Source organism: Motacilla alba, chromosome 5, assembly GCF_015832195.1.
Source record: "Motacilla alba alba isolate MOTALB_02 chromosome 5, Motacilla_alba_V1.0_pri, whole genome shotgun sequence".
NCBI classification, from domain to species: Eukaryota; Metazoa; Chordata; class Aves; order Passeriformes; family Motacillidae; genus Motacilla; species Motacilla alba.
In genome coordinates, this window is record NC_052020.1 from 6,021,667 (window position 1) to 6,042,096 (window position 20,430).

The 20,430-nt window shown below is 38.5% G+C and overlaps 1 protein-coding gene across 2 annotated transcripts in view; it reads left to right on the plus strand.

The window, feature by feature from the left end:
• Nucleotides 1-20,430, plus strand: part of SPON1 (spondin 1) — a 185,838-nt gene that overhangs the window by 44,311 nt on the left and 121,097 nt on the right. For both annotated transcript variants that reach the window (XM_038137250.1, XM_038137251.1), the window contains exons 4-6: nucleotides 10,534-10,607; nucleotides 11,286-11,408; nucleotides 16,177-16,325. In XM_038137250.1, the coding sequence (XP_037993178.1) occupies nucleotides 10,534-10,607; nucleotides 11,286-11,408; nucleotides 16,177-16,325 (346 nt within the window). The remainder of the gene's footprint in view (nucleotides 1-10,533; nucleotides 10,608-11,285; nucleotides 11,409-16,176; nucleotides 16,326-20,430) is intronic.

Consider the following 20,430-nt stretch of genomic DNA (forward strand, 5'->3'; position numbering starts at 1 on the left):
GTCAGTAGCACTCTGGTTTATTTTGCAAACAGATGTTTAATTTGACTTCAAGGCCATTGTCATTTTCTGAAGGGAAACAAAGAGAGAAAAGGAATAGAAATAATAATGGTAGTCATAATTTGATTTCCTTTCAAAACATACAGAGTGTCACTATTGATGGCATCAGAAGCATTGTAATTTTTTATTTTTTTTTTTTTACTGAATGTTTGAAATCAGTTTTTTATAACTGCCTGAAGTTGTGCATGATAATTCTTGTTAAGGAATTGATTTGTCTTGTGTCAGGAACTGAAGGCTTTATTTTAATGTAATGTGATACATTTTTAAAATATGCATTTTATTCATGAATCAAAATGTCATACCGTTTCTGCAGGTCACAGATAAAGAGATTTTGGTCTCTCTGTTGAAACCAGCACTCCAGTGGGCTCAAATATGTTTTGCTTACTCTGTAGTATGGTGTTCTCATTGCACATCAGCGAGTGTGAAGGGCAGATTGAGTACAGCAATGATGAAAGGAGGTAATTAAAAAGATAAGCAGTGTAATTTTAAGTTTTGGTAACAAATGATTTTATCCAGTCTGTGCACAGTGATTGAGGCTTTAACTAAACCTGCTGTTATAACATTTTGGCAAGATCCTCCATTATTCAAAATGTCTATTGACCCAGATAAAAGAATGTAGATGAGCAGTGAATGTTCTCAATCCTACAGCACACTGGCAGATCCTAGACATTACAAAGTCTAAGTTGTTCATAAATGTGGCAGCAATGGTCACTTGCTTCTTCATGATACAGTCAGTATTTCAAGATTGTATTCTGTGAGGCTGTGTGGGTGATCCTGCAGTTAAATGTAAGCTGCACTGCATGTATGGGATGAATTTCCATCAGAAAAACTTTTCTAGCAGGCTGATGTAAGAATCTGGTGAGGTGTCTGCATGCCTGCAGGAATCTAGAGCAGCTCTGCAGAGCACATTTTGCAGTTACAATTTCTAGCACAGCTCTGTTCCAGCATGAAAGGCAAATGCATGGTTTAACAAGGTGCTGGATTCTGGCCATCCTTCCTTGGGGTGAACAGTCCTTCAAGTCTCGTGTGAGTTTACAGTTGTTAGCTGGAGAGTCCCTATGAGCTCAGTAAGGGTCTCAGAACCTGAACACTGTATTTATCTTGATTCTTTGCTTCATGTAAAGCACCACAAAATCAATTCTGATTTGTTCCTTTAAAGGAGCAGCTATTTGTATTATTGCAGCTCTTGAGAAATTCTGAAAGGCAGAAAAACCACCCAGAAAAGGAATTTTTCTTTGCATGAACTGGCTGTGGAATTGATTGTTTTTGTCTTTCTCATTACCTGGGTTGACAATTTTAGGGCTGTTGTGAAAGGATTGAAACACTAAATTCAGCCAATAATTGGGTGGGCCATTCCTTTCTTTTCCTTTCAGTAATTAGGTGCCCACTTTTTCCATCTTTCCTACATCATTAGACATGCATTAAGTGTCTTTGCTCTCTGAACAGCAGCAGCCTGAACGCTTTTTCCCTGCTCTCCCCAAGAAATGGATTTGTTGCTCCATCAGTTCACTGCTCCAGCAGAATGTAGTTTGAAGCCTTGCAATGCACCAGAAAGCACATTTGATTTTTTTTTTAATGGTTTCTGGGTTTCATTTGCTGCAGAAAGGTCTGGGTTACAGGCCTGTGTCTGGGGAGGGACTGAGCTCTTCTCGTTAGAGGGATAATGAGCTTGATGCTCCCTCACTGCTGTGTGTGGAGCCCCGTGATAACCTTAATAGGAACCACCTCATTGAAGTTTTACAGATTACCTGTCATACTGTTTCTTGCCATAGATTTCTCTGAAAATGGAATATATACTAGTTTTGTGCACAGAGAAATAAATTTGTGCTCTCTTACGATGCAACTGCCTGGCAAGGGTGGCTGAAGTAGATGTTTGATGACACAAGAAGCTCATACAAAAAATATGTTCCACATGCAAAGGTGTTGAGGCACCACCATCTCATGATTGCTCATAAAGATGTTGTCTTGCTCATCAGGTTTAATTTAGACATCAAAATATTAACGAAAGCCATTTATCTAATTTCTCTGAATTAACCGTGGCCAAAAAGTTGTCTTCAATATGGCAAAGAAACACAAATAGTTATCATTCTTCCTGCTTTTATAATAGTAATCTGTATTTCTGCCACACAATTCTACTCACAAAATGCTAAATATGTTCAGGCAAGTAAGTAAAATGAAGCTAAACTGAAGAGGAGGCAAATTTGTCAGGTTCTTGGATAGGTGTGGTGTGCATTGCCTTTTTCAGTAAGTGCCTTGGCTCAGTGAGAATGAAGTTCTAAGTGCTGTCCTTATAATTTTCTGGTTTTCCAGTGGCCATTCATGCCTCATAAGAAATTCAGGCTGCAATTCCCTTCTGATTAAGTGAAAGTGAAGTTGGTAATTGATTTCAGGAGAAGGTCAGTCAGGTGTCACTGGAGTGTCCCCTAACAGAAGCACAAGACTGTGGGACACATCTGGGTTTTCTAAACATCCTCTACATTAGTATATCTGTAAATTTTATGGTTTTAGTTTTCAAAGCATGCAGGTTTTTTTCTGTCTCATTTTCAGTTTGACTGTTTTGTGGCAACAAATGACTCCCCACTATAATAAACAAAATCACCTTATATTTTTGTCTAGGAGATTAGGAAATTTGTTTTCCTTGTTGTTCAGTTTCAAAGCCTAGACCAACATTTGGAAATGTTTTGATGGCACTGCTTGGTTGTCAGTCTCAAACCCATGATGGATTCACCTGTTTCCCATACAGGTGCCTGAAGGAGCATCCTGGCTTTTCTCCATAAATTCTGAACAAAGAAATCCCTATTTCCTCCTGTATCTCTAATCACACTTGGTGTATCTCAATTATCCACATTAAAACATCTCCCTCTTGGAGTTTCTAATGAAGTTAAGAATCTCATTACCTGCACTTTTGTTCCGTAAAATGTGGTAGGGATGAATTCCAGTACCTTGTCTATGCCTGCTTCTCAATATAGAGGGTGATTTATCATTCTAATCCCTGTCATTACTGCTTGCTACTGTTCACAATGCTCCTTTAATAGTCTTATTCATGTGCTCTCCCTGTCCCTGTGGTTGAGGGAGATACAGACCCTGGATCTTTTGCTTAATCCCTGCTCCTCTAAGCACAGTTGTAATCACTTCCTCTATGAAATGCTGACCTTTATCCGGATCAACGAGACTTCAGGAACCCCACTGAGGCTAAAAGCCCCTTGAGCCTGCAGGGTTTGTTTCCTCCCCCTGCTGCTGCATGTTGTTGTGCAGAAAATGCATAAAATCACCGTGAAAAGGAACCACAATCTTCCGAGGAGTTTCATTACTCCAGAGTGATTTGGGGGGTAATATTTATAATTTCAGTACAATTGCACCCACAGTCTGACAATGCACTGCTGCAGAAAGGAGATATGCCTGGGCTTGGTTCTCACCCTTCCTACGCATGTCTTGGACAATTTTTGATCCATTTCCTAATGTTTCTCTACCCTTCAACACTGCTGTTTCCTCATCCCTGAGAGCATTTTTCTGATTTTCATGTGTTTAGCAATTCCTCTTTCTCCATCATTTGCTTGCTCTGCTGTAGCCAAAGTGCAATCGGTGCCACTGGTGTTGGCAGCTAACGAGACGTGAGAAGGTTGTATGATTTTGGCATTTTTAGGGCTGAAGTGGGAAGATCAAAGACCCTGATGTACAAGTTCCCCGCCACTGCATTCTCCAAAAACCTGTGTACCAGTGTTTGGCAACAATTTTTGCTGCAAATGCCTACTGCAAGGAATTTTGGCAAGGAGAACATTTGTGTGAGCTCGAGGCAGTGCTCTAACACTGTTCTTAGCCACGAGCAGGTGTTAAACAATGGAGAAGCTTGCTGAAAACAACCCCAATAACGTAGAAGAATTTAATGGATTCATTTGATCTGTGTTTCATAATTACGTGTTTCATAAGCAGGGTGGTCTTTCAGCTATTTCTTGAATACAATTTGAACTTGCCTTCTTCCCAATACAGTGCCCCTTCAGAATGAGGGAAGTGGAGGAGTTACCAATAACAACTCTGTTATTGGTCCTTTTTTTTCTTTCATTTCCCTGCACTCCTGTCTTTCAGCACGAACAGCCAGCATCTCCTGGCATTATGTGGCTGAATGTTCAGTGGGCTGAGCAGTCCCAGCTGTCAGAGAGAGCTCCCAGAGCAGCCCAGGTAGAGGAGATTCAGTTGTTTCAGGTATTAATTCCTGACAGATGAGATCTGTGTCTGGGCTGCACTAAAGAACTGACAAGTCTCTTCTGAAGGCTCCAGCTCCACTCAATCTCAAGTACTAAAGACATCGCATCAAAAACTTCCTCAGGGAAATACATTCAGAACAGTAAGGTCTCTCTTAAGAAGCAGTATTAAGTAAGCATTTTAATATTAAATTATCTTTGTTTCAGTGGGTGTTAATTAATTGTGGAGTTCACCTTCAGGCTCCTGTCAATTCAAATGAAGAGAAGATTTTTTTTTTCAGATTTGAAAACATCAAATATTTTATTCCAATCTACATTCCTGCTGCTGACTATCCACTAATCAGTATTTGATGAATGGGTGGGCTTTGTTAGGATATTGCTTTTGACAAATAATTTTTTTTCTGTGCAAGCAAATAATTTACTCATTTAAACATAATTTCAGTATATTGCTAGTTGACAGCTTTAAAAAAATAGTAGGAGAGTGACAGCTGTTATTTTTCGTTTTATCTTCAAATTCTTTTACTTCAAATTAAAAAAAAAATATTTTTTTCTAAAGTTTTAGATTTTTTTTCTGGCTTCATTAACTGGGCACTCATGGTCATGCTTAAATTTTGCTTTTGGGGTTTTTTAAAATATATTAAAGAAGTGGTGTTCTTTTTTACTGCCCCAACCTGGAGTGGGAGAAGGTGATTCAAGTGGGGAGGAGAATGTGAGTGGATTATGATTATAAAGATTGAAAGCAATGTTGCAAAAGAGAAAAGATGCTTTTGCTCTGTCTCAGCTGACCACGTGGGCTGTGCAACCACGGCAAAATTGTTATTATTATTATTGTTATTCTTAAAAGAGGATAAGCAGTGACCTCAAGTCAGGTAGGGAACTTGGGGACAGGTGAAGGAACATATGTGAGGGTTTCAGATGTGACCTTTGCCTCTGTGGTTTGATTTCTTTCCCACCCTGCCATATCAGGTAAAACAGGCTGGCAAAAGGGGCATGGTCTGAACACCCAAAGAAATGAAGTATTTAAGTTCCCTGTGCAAGTGGGTGTTAAACAGGTTCCAGAGGCCTTAGGCAGAAATATATTGCAGCTTGATAAGTGGTTTTTTATTTAGCTTTATTTTTCATTTTGTTTTTAGGGTTTGTTAGTTAGCACACAGCTTTTCATTGGTTAGCTGAGTTTTCAGGTAATAGGACTTTGGGTTTACTAGCTTGAAAAAAACCCTGTAGTCCCACCTTGGTAGGTTGTTTCCATCCACTCTACAAAACCACTACTTGGAATAACAAGCTAAATCCATCCTGCAAACACTCAGTCCTATCCAATCTGCTGTAATTACATCCTACAATGCTTAGCTCTGAAATTCATAGAGATTGCTGCAAAAAGTGGAGACTATCAAAATCCCTGGTGAAGATATAGCCCATGAACAGCAACAGGCTTTAAGTGATGTTGCTTTTTTGATTAAGTTTCTTTTGGTTTTGTTTTGTTTTGTTTTTATTTTTTTTTTCTTTTGCAAGTAACAGGTGTAGCGTTCCTGTCAGAAATTATCGTGTCAGGACGACTTCTTACCCTGAGGATTTTCGTTTGATATTTATGTCCTGTGGCCATCCAAGCAAAGAACAGAGAGATTTTCTGAGGGAAAATACAAGACAGCAGCATGTACAGATGTGGTTTACCCCCAGAGCTTTTTGCTGTGTTATATAATATTGAATATGATGGCCAAATTAGTCCTGAAGTCAGCCAGCTCCCGTGTGGGTGTGGGGCGGCGGCCCTGAGTGTGACATGAAGCCACCAAAAGGATTTGGGAGCAAGAGGACCTTTGTAAGAAAAGCTTTAGAGCCCTTTGCTCTTGCTGTGATGCTTCTCTGAGTTGTATTTTCTGGCAGTACACATGAAATGTTGAAAAAAATAAAACCGAAGAAGGATACTCTGGTGTGTATTTATGTAGGGAAGTTTTTAGAAGTGATCATGTTTGATTGTTTTGCATGGCACTAATCTAGTGGAGAAAAGATCCTCATCCTGTGCAGGGATGTAAATGTGGAGTTATGGAAACACTGGTGAAATTCATGTTAATTTGACTGTGCTTTATCCAGCATCAAATATCAAGTCTTGTTGGTTTGTTTAAACTGTGTTAACGACACACTTAAAAACAAATTAATGAACAAACCCCACAAAAACGACAACAGAAATTGCATCTTTTGTTTTAGCTTCTAAGTTATGCATTAAATAAGAAACATTTTGCTGCAAATTTTTAGAATGCCTTGTCAGTGATGGCAGCTGACAGATTCTGGTGTAGATGGAGCCTGTGTTGGCTAAGCCAGCACACTTTCCTAATTGAAAATTGTTTTGAAGAATAATGTGGTTGTCAAACATACTGCCAGTGTAAAAATTGCTGGACATCTATTAGCTACAGGGTTGTACAGGCTTTAAGAGGAATTTGAATTTTTTTTTAATAAAGGTCTCCTAAATATTAGAAAAAGAACTAAATATTTTTGGCAAACTTCTGGGAGTTGGTGCTTTCCCTGACCTTGTAAGTGCTTGTCAGAAAAGCAAGGCTGGCTTTTTTTTTTAAGACATAGATGGAAATAAAATGAGAACATCCTAAATAATGCATTAGAATGACAAACCCAATAGCATCAACAAAATTACAGTAGATGTAAATTCATGGTTTTCACATCACTTTCTAGTGTTCAAGTAAATGGTATATTTAGAAATTCTTTCTCTCCAAAATTAACCAACAAATCTAAAAAGGAAAACAAACTTAACATCCTCTTAATTGTTCTTAGTAGCTTTCTGGATGAGAAACAACTTATCATGCTCTAATTAAATCAGTGAGGCATGGAATAATTAAAGAAAATAATTTTGATAGCTAGAAGAGTAGGGCAAGGTTAACTCATAGGTAATATAGAGGAGGAAAAGTGTCTTATCTGTAACTCAGTAGATTATTATTATTTCTCAACATCCAAGTAAAACTTGGAGTATCCTCACCAGCTCTGACAAAACCTTTTTATTCAAATGTAACTCTAATATTGTACTTAATGGTTTTGATGTAAGCTTAAAAAATGTCATGGGAACAATTCTTACAAATCCCCTTCCTTACTTCTTTTGTCACATCACTACACCCACAGAGGTAATTTAAAATAAGAGTATTTCTTTTCATGCTAGGAGTTGAAAAAGGGAGTGAGGAAAACAATCTAAAGCTGTTTCTATGGGGAAAAAAAAGAAAAAAGAAAAAAGAAAGAAAAACCCCAAAGTGACTCCTCTGTTTCTGGTATGAACTGGAGCACTCCCAAGGCTGGCCTGAATTTTTATGGTTTATGACATTTCCTGTTTCTTAACATCCCAAATGCAATGTCTGTGTCTTTGGCAGAGCTTTTCCCAGCAGGATGGTAGGAGCTGGGCTGCAGAGGGAATTTCTTATCCCATGGAAGTCTTTCAAGGCAGTTTTTTCCCACTGCCCTCTCATGGGGTCTGACCAAACCAAGCCAGGACAGGGACATTCCTAAGTGGCATTGCCAAAGCAAGCATTACAGAAGTAACCAGATATTCTTTCCTTTTCATGTGAGAACTAAAACGCAGAAATAATGACACTTTTTGGACAGTTCATTTGGTTGGTTTTCTTTAGTGAAGCAGGTGCTGTCAGGTGTGGAAATGCCTGTACCTGACAGTTTTGCTCCTTAGTTTGGTGATGGAAAAGCTTTAGCACAAATTCAGAAGCCTTGCCTTGAAGAAAATGGGAAACAAACAAGGTTTTTTGAGTAAAATTTATTTCCTTTTGCCTTTATCCATCATTTTCTGATATTCAGAGAGAAAAAAGCCAACAAGAAGTTGAAGATCCACTTATATATATTAATATGGGAGGGAAAGCAGTTGGATTGCTCCTTTCCCATGAAGTTCAGACAGCACTGGACATTTGAAGTGATGGGAAGGATTTATGTAAATTGAACAGAGGAATACCTTGTGTAAATTCTTAAAAGCTTTTTTGCCTCTCTAGAGGCAATTCCATTTTTAGCTGTTTTTTTTGTAAACCTCGAAGCCAAACGAAAGAATCCTTAGTCCAAAGATCAGAACATTTATGAAATAATAAAAATTATGTTAAAAAAAAAAGAGGAACAAAAGGAGCTATAAAATCTAGCAAATACACTGAGCAGATGTTTTGGTCTATGTTCAGTCTAGAAGCTGATTATTAAAACAGTTAATATTTTAAAATTATTTATGATTATTTGTAGAGTTCTGTGCCTGCTTTTGAAATTTATACAGCCCTATAATGTGCCCATCCTGGTGCATTTGGAATCAGTGCAAAACCTCCCATTTAAATTGTTGGTTCACCATATAGTTTCGAATACAGCTGAAGAGACAATGGTTTAGAAAGCTATGAAGCTTTTGTTATTAGAAAAGGAACTGTTCCCTTGACATTTTACAGTGACAAGCTAACTGCAGCAAAAAGAATAATACAAGTACACTTCAGGCTTCAAACAACCTTTCTCTATTTTCTTTTCTTTTTTTTTTTTTGTCTGAAATAACTGCTTCTAAAATACCCATAATACCTTTGTTACCTGCAGAATGGAGATCTTTCTCAAACAGCTGATTTTGTATTTGTGGGGAGTAAGATAATAAAATAATTTAGATTGGAAGGGGCTTCTGGGAGTCATTTAGTCCATTCTCCTGCGTGAAGTAGGTGTTGAACATCAGTTTGCTTGTTCCCTCAGGAGGATGCCAAGGCATGGATCTGATCAAGTTTTGAATATTTCCAGAGGTGGATGTTGCACAAACTGTCTAGGCAGCCCATTCCAGGGTTAAATCTCTTTGATTATCCTGATAGTGTGAGAGGTTTCCCTTGTATCTGCACAGCATTTCTTGTGCCCCCACTTTCTGTCTCCTTGCAGGGAGTCTTTAAATTTGGCTTTGGCTTTCAGTTTGAAGGCTGGGAACGTTAAGGAGCATGCCACTGTCACAGGGTGGCCATTGGGCTCTTACTCTTCCTAGCAGTAGCTCTGGTAGCTGTGTTTGTTTCATTTTTTTCTCCCCATTTATTTCTTCTTAGAAACCCTGAAAAAGGCTGCTTCAGAAAGGATTAAAGAGTTTTTTGCACCCTTTTCAGGTTGATGTAGCTTTAAGAGGTTTGCAACACCCGGTTTTTCTCCCGGGTGCTTTGTAAGGTGGAAAGAAGGATTCCTTCCTCTCCTACGCTGGCCTTGCATCTTGGCAAAGAAAGCACAGCAAAAATGCCTCTTATTTTTGATAATTTATGGGTGGGACGTTGTCAAAGGAGGGTTACATGACTGCAGCAACACTTCTAAGCACACACAGTCTCACTTTTCTTCTCACTTTTTCATTCCTCGCCTGTAATGAGTGAGGAGTAGTTCTAGAAAGATTAAGATAATTATTTGACTAATACTGAAGGAAGACAAGAAATTGGCCCTTGCTGTTTAGAGTGTTAAATACAAGTGATGGTACAAAATGTTGCTGGAAGAATGTGTACTTGTGCTGGTAAACAAGGCAGAGTGCCAGCTCCCAAAGCGTGCTGTCCTCAGGAGGCTCTCTGTCCACACATTGGCTTTGAATTTAACCAAAATCTGTTTTTCTTATGGAAAGAAGATAAAGCTTACACGTGAATTAAATTGATGTAGTTAAAAATGGTCAAAGAAGGTCGGTAAAGTTTATTTGGCACTAAATATATCCAGCCCCCTCAACTGAGGAACTGAGGCACCGAGGCTTAGCAATTTACATTTGGTTTGAACTATAAGCCTCAATAAAATACTCCAGATTTAATTAATTTTAAAGCAGCTTGTCTTTTGGAACCTGTGTCTTGCTTTCAAAGACTTCACCTTATGCCAGCTTTTTTCCTAACTTCTGTTTTTCATGATATTTGCACTGAGTTGCTGTCATATATCAGAAGTACTTATCTCTTTAGAATGCCATGTAATTTCCTATGAGCAGCTGCTCACTATAGCTGTGCTATTTTTTGACTGAAATTGAATACAACTTCAGTATTTTAATATAAGATTTGATTGAAATATCGGATGCTCAGTTGTCTGTCATGCATTTCAAGGGCAGAGGTCCTCACTATATGCCTATGGCCACTGCTTTAGAGGTAAATATATTTCAGGTTTCTGTAAAATGTGATGAAATTAAAATGCAAGTTGAAATAAAAATATCTGTAATCCCATGTTGTATTGTCAGTACAGGGAAGTATAACCATGTCTTAGCAGTCATTTATCACTAATTTTCTTTTTTCTTTGAGAAATAAACATATTTCAAACATTTTTTCCCTCCCCTTTGCAGAGCCAGTATTGTGCAGAAGCGCATAATTTATTTTCAAGATGAGGGCTCTCTCACCAAAAGAATTTGTGAGCAAGGTAAGATAAAGTAAAATGTCTCTTTGACCTTCTCATTGTGTTTTGCATTTTTCCTTAACACATTGTCTCAAACTAGAATTTGGACAGATTCATCCAGGTTCAGATTTGGCATCTTCCATTCAGTTATGTTCTTCCCTATCACATACACTCCAACTCATAAAATCTACCTTGCCTCCCCCTGAAGTGCTGCTTGCAATTTTTTACCTGCTCTTTGTGTGGTACCCATTGGTTTCCAGGGCACTCTGTTATTGAATCCTGGGATATTTCATCCTTTCCTAAACCTAAAGGTTGCACTTGTTTATTGCATCCCTCTGGAGAATTCATTTACTTTGTCTGTTCAGAAATTTCAAGCCCATTGCGTTTTGAGATCAGCTGAGGTTTGTCCTTATCAGATAGAAACCAGAAACAAACCCCTTTTGAATCTGAAGATAACTGAAATATTTATAGCCTTATGATTGAAAACTGTGGATTTAAATCATTCCATCCACTTATAAATGTGGTACAGATATTCCAGGCTTGTCCTTTAGTCTAACAATAAAACTAAATTAAAAAAAAACCCAAAAACAAACCCATGTTAAACTCAGATTCATTTCCTGGAGTATTTATTATGGCAGCTTCACTGTCCTCACTGGTTTGGAGTTGTAGCCATTTTCAATGGGTGCTTTGATGCCTTTTCAGACTCAGCCTCGGAAGGTGTGACAGACAAACCAATTTTAGACTGTTGTGCCTGTGGTACTGCCAAGTACAGGCTGACTTTTTATGGAAACTGGTCGGAAAAAACACATCCCAAAGATTTTCCACGTGAGTATCACTCTTTTGCTCGTACCACACAGGGGCCCTGAGGAGGGTTGGAGCAGGTTGTGTGACACAGCATCCCTTATTTACAGCTCAGCAGAGTAAATTGTGGCATCTATGGAATCCAGCTGGCACTCAGCATTGAAAATCAATGGATCTTTCTGCACTGTACATTACCAGCACATTCTATTGATTTGCCTGACATTTTGAGCTAAGATGTGTGTGAGGCTGTATTTGCAAGATGTCTTTGTGGGGAGAAAGGTTCCTTCTTTTTTTTTCTGGTTGAAAGCTTAGAATGGCTTATAATGTAGAGGTAGGAAAGGAGATTTTAAGACAAAGTCCACAAAGGACAGGCAACACACTAATATTTTGATGTTTCAGCCATGCCAATCTACCTAGTTTGTTTTACTTCAAAGTATTTTGAATTATTTCAGTTATTTGTATTTGTATATATATATATAGTATATAGTATATAGTATATAGTATATAGTATATAGTATATAGTATATAGTATATAGTATATAGTATTTGGTGAGTTTCTGAATCTTGCTGCCCAAGGATATTAATTGTATATATAGATCTAAGAATACTCTCTCTTCTTTTTCTTTGTTGGTTGAATAGCCAGATAAAAAACACCTTCTGAACTTGGCCTCTCTGAGTTTTTAAGTGTATGAACTACAGAAACAGTATTTTTGTTGCAAGTTTGCTTTCTGCAGTTACCCAAGTATCTGTAAAAAGCTGAAGTTACAAAATTGTGTATTATACATTTAGTCTTTCATTACTGACTCCACAGTCTGTGGGAAAAAAAGGCCAGGAAAGTATTTAAGAATATGAGTCATATTTACTGGTCTTTAAACTCTGTTATGTTTTCTGTGGCTGATCTTTATTATAGAGGCTTTTTTTTATGTGGACTGAAAAAAAATATTATTATTGCCACAGCATCAGAGTATCCTCATATAACTCAAATATGGTTTGTATCAGCTCAAATTTTAACAGCCTAAGCGATGTTGCTTGTGTTGAGTTTGAAGCACAGCATTGTTCAAATCCTATTGGTCAGCATAATCCGGGGGAGATAAAATAAGCAAAGCCAATAATTGCAGGAATGCTCTTTTAGGCTACTGGATGATTTAAATATCTGCTGAGTGTGAACTTTATGTGCACTATTTGCATGGATTCAGCTGGTGGTTAGAAATAGGCCATGAGAAAAGGACTGAAAGCTAGGAAGTTACTGTGGAATTTTTCTTTTTCTTTTTCTTTTTCTTTTTCTTTTTCTTTTTCTTTTTCTTTTTCTTTTTCTTTTTCTTTTTCTTTTTCTTTTTCTTTTTCTTTTTCTTTTTCTTTTTCTTTTTCTTTTTCTTTTCTTTTTCTTTTTTTTTCTTTTTCTTCTCCTCCTTCTCCTCCTTCTCCTTCTCCTTCTCCTTCTCCTTCTCCTTCTCCTTCTCCTTCTCCTTCTCCTTCTCCTTCTCCTTCTCCTTCTCCTTCTTTCTTCTTCTCCTTCTCCTTTCTTCTCCTTCTCCTTTCTTCTCCTTCTCCTTTTTTTCTTTTTCCTTTTCCTTTTCCTTTTCCTTTTCCTTTTCCTTTTCCTTTTCCTTTTCCTTTTCCTTTTCCTTTTCCTTTCCCTTTCCCTTTTCTTTTTTTTTTTCTTCCAAGTTGGTGAACTCACGAAAGGTATGGCTACACAATGGAAAATAAGCAAGTTGCAATGGCTTGCCTGGTGTCTCTCCCCAGTTACAAAATGGTGAATTAAATCAATATTTTACTTAAACTGGAAAAGCAAAAAAACCCAAAAAACATTTGGTATTTACACGATTAATCACAGCCATAACAGCTAATGAGATTTTGCATTGAAATTTCTGAAAGTTGAGGGAAAGATCCCATCCAAATATAGTGATGTTCAAAAAGTAAACCTGTTCTTAAAAATATTGAGCTTGTGCAGTAATTACATGAAAAATAAAATGGTATTCATTGTGGACTGTGGCAAATCACTAATTGTTTGCAAGCCAGCACATAAAAAATTTTGCTCTATTCTTGTACCACCAGTAAAGTTGGAATAGAAAGCAGATAATAAACTTTGTATTTTGCATCTTTTCTTTATCTTCCAATTCGCTTTAAAAAGCCCTAAAGAGCATGCACTTTGTGCAAAGCATTTATTTTCTCTGGGTATCACCCATTTTTGACAACAGAAATCCATATCCTCATCATCATGATACGGGTATGAGCACATCTATGAGATGTGTCCCAGGGTAAATCCTCATGTTGTGATGGCACCTTGATTTTCCTGCAAAAACATACACATATGAGCGTATTGAGAAATTGAGAAGCTGCTCAAAACTGGGAGAATGAAGTGAAATAACAGCACTGGAAAGCTGTCAGTGTTCTGCTTGCTGTCTTAAGACCTGGAGAGTGTCATGGGATGCAAAACAGCTCTGGCCTCATGCTGCTCAGATTGTCACGCAGAGGAGTTTTTTGATGGTGAGAGGAAAAAGCTTAGGAAATACCAAGTTTTCTCTTTGTTCTCACAAGAAATGGGTGGTTCGAGGTGAGGAGTGAAACATTTGCAGACGTAGCAGAGTTTGGTGAAAAGTTTTGTGTGGGTTTGGTAGGACTTTGAGCAGCTCATTGGGCAGGTGGGTGGGCCAGGAGCTTTCTCTGCAGAGTCAGTGTCTTTGGGAAGGGCTGCTGGGTGGAACAGGCTGTGCCATGATTGCACAAGCATCAGATGTTCCTGTCCTGGCCCTGGGAGGGAGAGAAGCTTTGGAGCACAGGGAACAATCCCTTCTCCTTTTGACTAAAGACTTCCAGGGGCTCAGGCTCCTCTCGGTGGTGACACATTTTTGTTCTGTGGGGACTGTTCTCTTTCAAAAGGCTTCGGTGTCACTGGCTGTGATGCCTTAAGGAGCTGGAACAGAAGCTAGATGGAATTAAGGGGAATAAAGTGGATATTTATTGCAGTGCCTTCAAAGGCCACACCCTGGCAGTCCCGGAGCCACAGCCGTGGCTCTGCCTGGATGCCTCCAAGATGGAAGCAAAAGAGGGCTTGGTCATAAGATCTCAATTTTTTATAAGTTTTAGTCCATTTGCATGTTGGAGCTAATTGTCCAACCACATCTCCAGCCCATGCACTCCCATCCTGCTTGTTTTTCTCTCTCCAGCCCACGCTGTTTGTGCTCTTGGGCTGAGATTTGGATCATTTGTCCTTGGTGCCCAGCTGGAGCAGGAATTGTTTTGTCTCCCTGCTCTGTGCAGAGAGCTCACCATCCCCTCATATGGAGCCCAGACCCACACACTAAAGCAGCACAGAATGTGAAAAATATAAAAAGCTGAAACCTGAGGCATCAGCTGTGTTTCAGGGTGAGCTGCTGGTGCCTTGTGGGACAGCCAGATCAGTGTGCCAGGAGGAGAGGATGGAGTTCCCATCCCTGGGGCTGAGGGACAGAATCTCCCTGGGCTTTGGCAGGTGCCACTGTAGATTCTAGGAACAATTGCTAGATCTCACATCAAGAAACCAGCTCCTGACATTGCAGTGCCTTCAGCAGTGGAGGAGGGAAGGTTTAGTTTTGTTTTTTTCCACACATATTACTGATTCATTTTAGTTGATTCTGAAAACATCAGGACTGCTACATTCAGAGCTCTGTAAGTGTGTTTTGGTCCAAGTTTAGGACTAGGGAAGCTATGAAGGCTGTGTTTGCTGCTCTGCTAGGCCATCTCCCTCATCTATCTATTCTGCTTCCTACATTTTTCTATCTTTTTTCCCCAGCTGTTGGTGTTCATTTTTTATTTCTAATCTATTTTCTACTCTCCCATGATTAGGTTCCTGCATCTGACTTTATACAATTCTCTGCACTGTCCTTTTCAATTTCATTGTTCCACCTCTCACATCTTAAATTTGCATTCCTTTTATTTACTTCATTATTCATTTTTCATTCGTTTATTCAGTTTGCAGCTGTTTTTACTGCTGCTCTCTACCTTTTGCATTGCGAAGAAAAACGATAAATATTGTCTCACTCCATCATTCTGACTCCCTCATCTCCTACAGTCTTTGCCTTGTTACCAGACTGTCTGCTTATGTTAGCAGTTCATATTCTCACCCTTTTCCTTTAAGCCCATATATCTGCAGAAGGTTACTTAACACTTAGGTGAATTCATTTTTATTTCCAGGACTGTGGGACTTCTGTGACTCCTTATTTCTGCTCGATTCTCTTTTCACTTCCATCACACTTCCCTAACATCTTTATACTTTTTTTTCCTTTTCTTTTTTTTTTTTTCTTTTTTTTTTGTTCAAGACAAGAAACAAGAATGGGAATCCTTTTCCTTAGCTCTACAGCTCTTATATTATGAGAAATCTGAGCAAGAAAACTCAGTGAACATAGAAGTGAATACAGAAAAATTCACTTCACTGCCTTCAGTAAGGAAAAAACTTGCTTTTAAAACTGAGGGTGACCACTGAAGTCTTCCCTTGCAAGTTTCCTTCTCAAAAATATTTGACGTAGAAACTTAAAATTAAAGGTTGTTTAAACTTCCTGAAGTGAGATCTTTGGTGAGAAAAAACCATTCTAAGCCTGTTTGTTTTGAGGGGCTGCTTTAAGCTCGATTTCTGCCAGTCCCTGCCCTGTTCTCACTACCCTGAAGATGTGTGTTGGTGTGGTGAGAAGTGGCAGCATGCAAAAGCCTCAGGAGTCGGGGCTTCAAAGCTTTATTAGAAGTCAGGAACTATTGTTTGAGGCTGTCTCGAGGGTGGTTTGATTGATTTTGTTTTGGTTTTGCCCCTGAAAAGGACGCACCAACCACTGGTCTGCCATCATTGGTAGCTCCCACTCCAAGAACTACATCCTGTGGGAGTATGGAGGATATGCCAGCGAAGGGGTCAAGCAAGTTGCAGAGCTGGGGTCCCCAGTGAAGATGGAAGAAGAAATTCGACAGCAGGTAGGTGCATTTTGGTGCCTACTTTGAAAAAAAGGGTCCTCCCTTGGCCTGTGAACAATTTGTCATTGGCAATGCCTGGGGATGTAATTTTGCTGAACGAGTCTCAGTTCAGTGGAGAAGGAGTTCTGTGTGTCTTTCTTGATTCATTCTTACCCTGGCTAGAGTTTTTGTCCAGGAAAGGACAAGTAAGCTGGAGCACTCTGAACTTAGAAAATCTGTGTGCCATGTAAAGCAGAAATCAGAGGTGGCAAAGTGAAAATCACCTTTTTCAGGCTTAATTGTGAAGACACTTTTTTGAAAGAAAACTTTGGAGACAGCAAGCAATACCCCTGCCTTTAAATAGTGAATGATTATTTATCATTTTGATTCACTTTGCAGAGTGCTGCATTTTGCTTCTTGATGAATCACCTCATTTTGTGTTATACAAATATCTAAAGTGCTGTGTTTCCCTGCTCATCATTATTTATGTGGCACAAGCATTCTTTCCTTAATAATCCCTTTAACAAAGAAAATAATCTCTTCCTTAATGTTGAACACGTGCATAAAAGCCGCTGTACTTTTCTTCATTTTTTCCTACATTTGTGTGGACCTTTCCTGTATTTGACACTTCTGAGGATGAAGTCAGCAAAATTAAAAGCAGAGTTCAGGATGATGTTGTGGATTAATCATTCTCCCTGTTGGTAACTGCTGCATGTTAAAAACACAGTATTTGAGACCTCCAGGGTAGGTTGTTTACAGGGTTACACTGAGAGATACAAAAAAAAAAAATCAATTATATTTATATAAACAGCATAAAACAACCTCAAACACTGTTTTGAAAAAAACTTATATAGCAAAAGGCTTTGTGTGCTAAATTTAATTTGCTTTCTTGTGATTCTTAAGCGTATATAATCATGGTACAAGAACATCTGGTACATTTGACAAGAAACTCCTAAAGCCAAGAAAAATAAAATAAAACCAGCTTATAACTTAATATATAAAAGGGATAGAAAAGGAATATGAAGGGGAAAAAACAATCTCAATGTGGGGTGAAATGTGATCATGGATGCATTGCTTTTTTAAACCATAATAAACCTTGGTATACCTGGAAATAGAAAGTAGGGCTTGATCCTATGAAGAAAAGTGGCTGGATTTTATCCCAGCAATATAATATAAACCCAGATGGATTAAATTGTAGCAGAGTGTTATATATACCACATGTAACTTATCATTTTTGCTGCTTACTTGGGAAATCAATATTTTCTTGTAGTAGGCCCACGTGGAATAAAGAAAATCAGCAGTTTTGTATTGAGGAAGATGATTTCTGTTGCAGTCTTGGTGAATATTTTGTAAACAGGGGTTTGGCACATCTGATTTGGGACTGTACAAAGATTGGGTCTTCTCCTGAAGCAGCAGGAGCAAGAGGAGGGTGTTGGGTGAGCAGCAAGCAGAGGAGCACTGGGCAAAGGTCAGGCTGAGGACTGGGAAAATGGCAGAGAATTTGAAGGGAATATGGGAAAAAAAAATGAAAATCATGCCTCTGCTTTCCAAATCTGGCTTCTTTGTCATTATGTGCCATATATTTGCAATGAGGGGATGTGTTTCTACACTGGGTTTAAATCAGAGGAGATTGTGACTTGTAGAGTGCATCAAATAGATCAATGGCTACAACTTCAGGGGCTGCTGAGATTGAACGTGGAATTAGTGAACATCACAGGTAATTCCAGCATGGGGATGTCAGATTAGGCCAGCCCTGGTTCTCCTGGGTCAGTTTATCCAAGTAATCAGCTCTACCTGGATCTTACCTAGAACAGTGCAGCCATGTCATCATGTGCCATAACATTTTTGTTGAGTTTATTTGAGTTTTTTTTGCTTTTTAACATGTGCTTAAGCTGCACTAAAATTTTTGAGAGATTTTGAGGTAAAATTCTGCAACCAAAACAGCAGAGCAATGCTAGGAGCTAATTTGCTGACATTTAAGTCAGGCTGGTATTTTTCTCCTTTTAATTGCACTTTGTCCCTTGCAATATCCCCACCTGCCTTGAATTTGATAGTGTTGTTTCCTTCCCCTCATGCTGCAATCTACCTCAGGATCTCTCTCCTTCTCCATTTCTTATTTCTCCTTTCTTTCCACTCTCTGCTGTCCTAGCAGCCTTGTGTTGATGGGAGGATGCAATTCATTAAAACCACTCTCCAAGCAGCTTTGGTGCTTTTGATAACACAGGAAAGGCAATTTTTGTTTAATTCCTGTGCCTGGACTCAGAGCTCACTCACTGCAGTTGGTGCACTTCTTCCAGGGCCACACTTGGATTTGGGAATTTGCTGTGTGTCTGCTGGGTTTTGTAGGCAGTTTCTTAGGTGAGCACATAGACACTTTGTGAGAATCAGAAAAACAGAAACTTCCACAAACACAAAAATATTTGATCTGCAGCATCAGAAGATGCTTAAATTGATGTAAAAACACAATACACAGACACTAAGCAGAAAAATCATAAATGTTTCTATAGTTGTAAGTAACAAAGTGCCTTAAGTAAGATAAGAATATGCCTTAAGAATATGCCTTAAGAAACTGTTTTAGGTAAGATAGTAAAGAGTTTATAATGTAGGGGTGTGGCTGTATAGAATAAGCTAAGAGTTTAGAAATTATAATAAAAGCATATATATAGATGTGAGACAGAAACCCATAAGATAAAAGTAGCCACAGTACAGCAGAAGTAAAGGTAATAAGTTAGAAAAGCAAAATAAACCCTGTGACAGCTATTAGTTTAAAAAGTTTATATATTGTCTTGTAACAAAGAAAATGTAACTACTCTTAAACTATGACCAATAGCTTACTCCTTTAAAATCTGACAACCTCTAAAAGTAATGTTATCTAAACAAAAAATCATTCTTAACCCAAAAATAGACTCATCCCTTCATTTCTAACAACAGCAATGATAATATTTAGGTAACCTGTCACTGACATTACCCGAGGTTTTGTTAAAGGAAAAAAATCTAATTATTTTTGGGTTTCATTAACAAAAATTTACAGTGTATAAAACAAAGAAACTAAAAAAAGTCTTTCTTTCAAGGAGCTTTGTTAAGAAGTGTCTGTATAATTATGTGTCATTAAATGGAAGATCCTCAAGCACAAACATTTTGCATTCTGTATTTACCAGCTTCAGACAGGAAAATCTAATGACCCCATTCTTTTGTGCAAGAATACAGCACTGCCTTACAAAACAGGTCATAAAATGATAACTATTCAGCTGAAATACTGAAATTACTTTTAAAATAATCCATCAATCAGGATGAATCCAATGACAAATTTACTTTAATTTTTACTCTTCTTTCTTCTTTTAATTAAAAAAATCCAAATCAGGACTATTTTGTAAAGATAAATGTTTGTATGGATTCATAGCAATTACATTTTTTTTTCTAATAGAAATTTGTTGCTGTTTCAGATTTGACCTCCAATTCACACACACAGTTTGAATTATCCTGTGTCTAAAACTTTTCAAGCATCTTCCTGGAAAACAGACCTTGCTGTTGTGGAAGGTCTGGAGGCACACTCAGTTTTCATCTGAGGATGCTGAAGACAATCTAAAAAGTCATCCCAAACGCAGGATGCTGCCTCCTCTGCAGCTTTTCCTCCTGCCTGGCACCTTGGGCTGCTCTGCTTTGTAGAGAGCCCGTGTGGGGTTTTTGCATGGATGGTCCCGGGCGCTGTGAACTTGCTCTGCAGTTTGTCTGTCTGGGAGCACTTCAAGGAACTAATCAGCCTCTTTGGTAAACTGTTCCTGGCAGCCTGGAAGGAAAGCCAGGGCACATCAGAGTTTAATAAAACAATCTGTCGAGTGGTTGATGTGTACAATGGGATAGCTCAAGCGTTGGACTTCAGGGGTTATAAATGAATAAACAAAGGCTGGAGGAGGAGTAATGCGAGGGGGAGAACGTGCACTGACCTCACAGCCCTCTGAGATATAGTCACACTTCCACTGTGCTTTGAGAAATTCTGGTTTCTCCCAAACCCTTTATTTGATAAACCGGCTCGTAGGAAATGGATGCAGAATTTGAAAGGGAAATTCTGCATTCAAATTGGGATTGCTCTGTTTTAAACACATGAACAAACAAACAAACAGGGTGA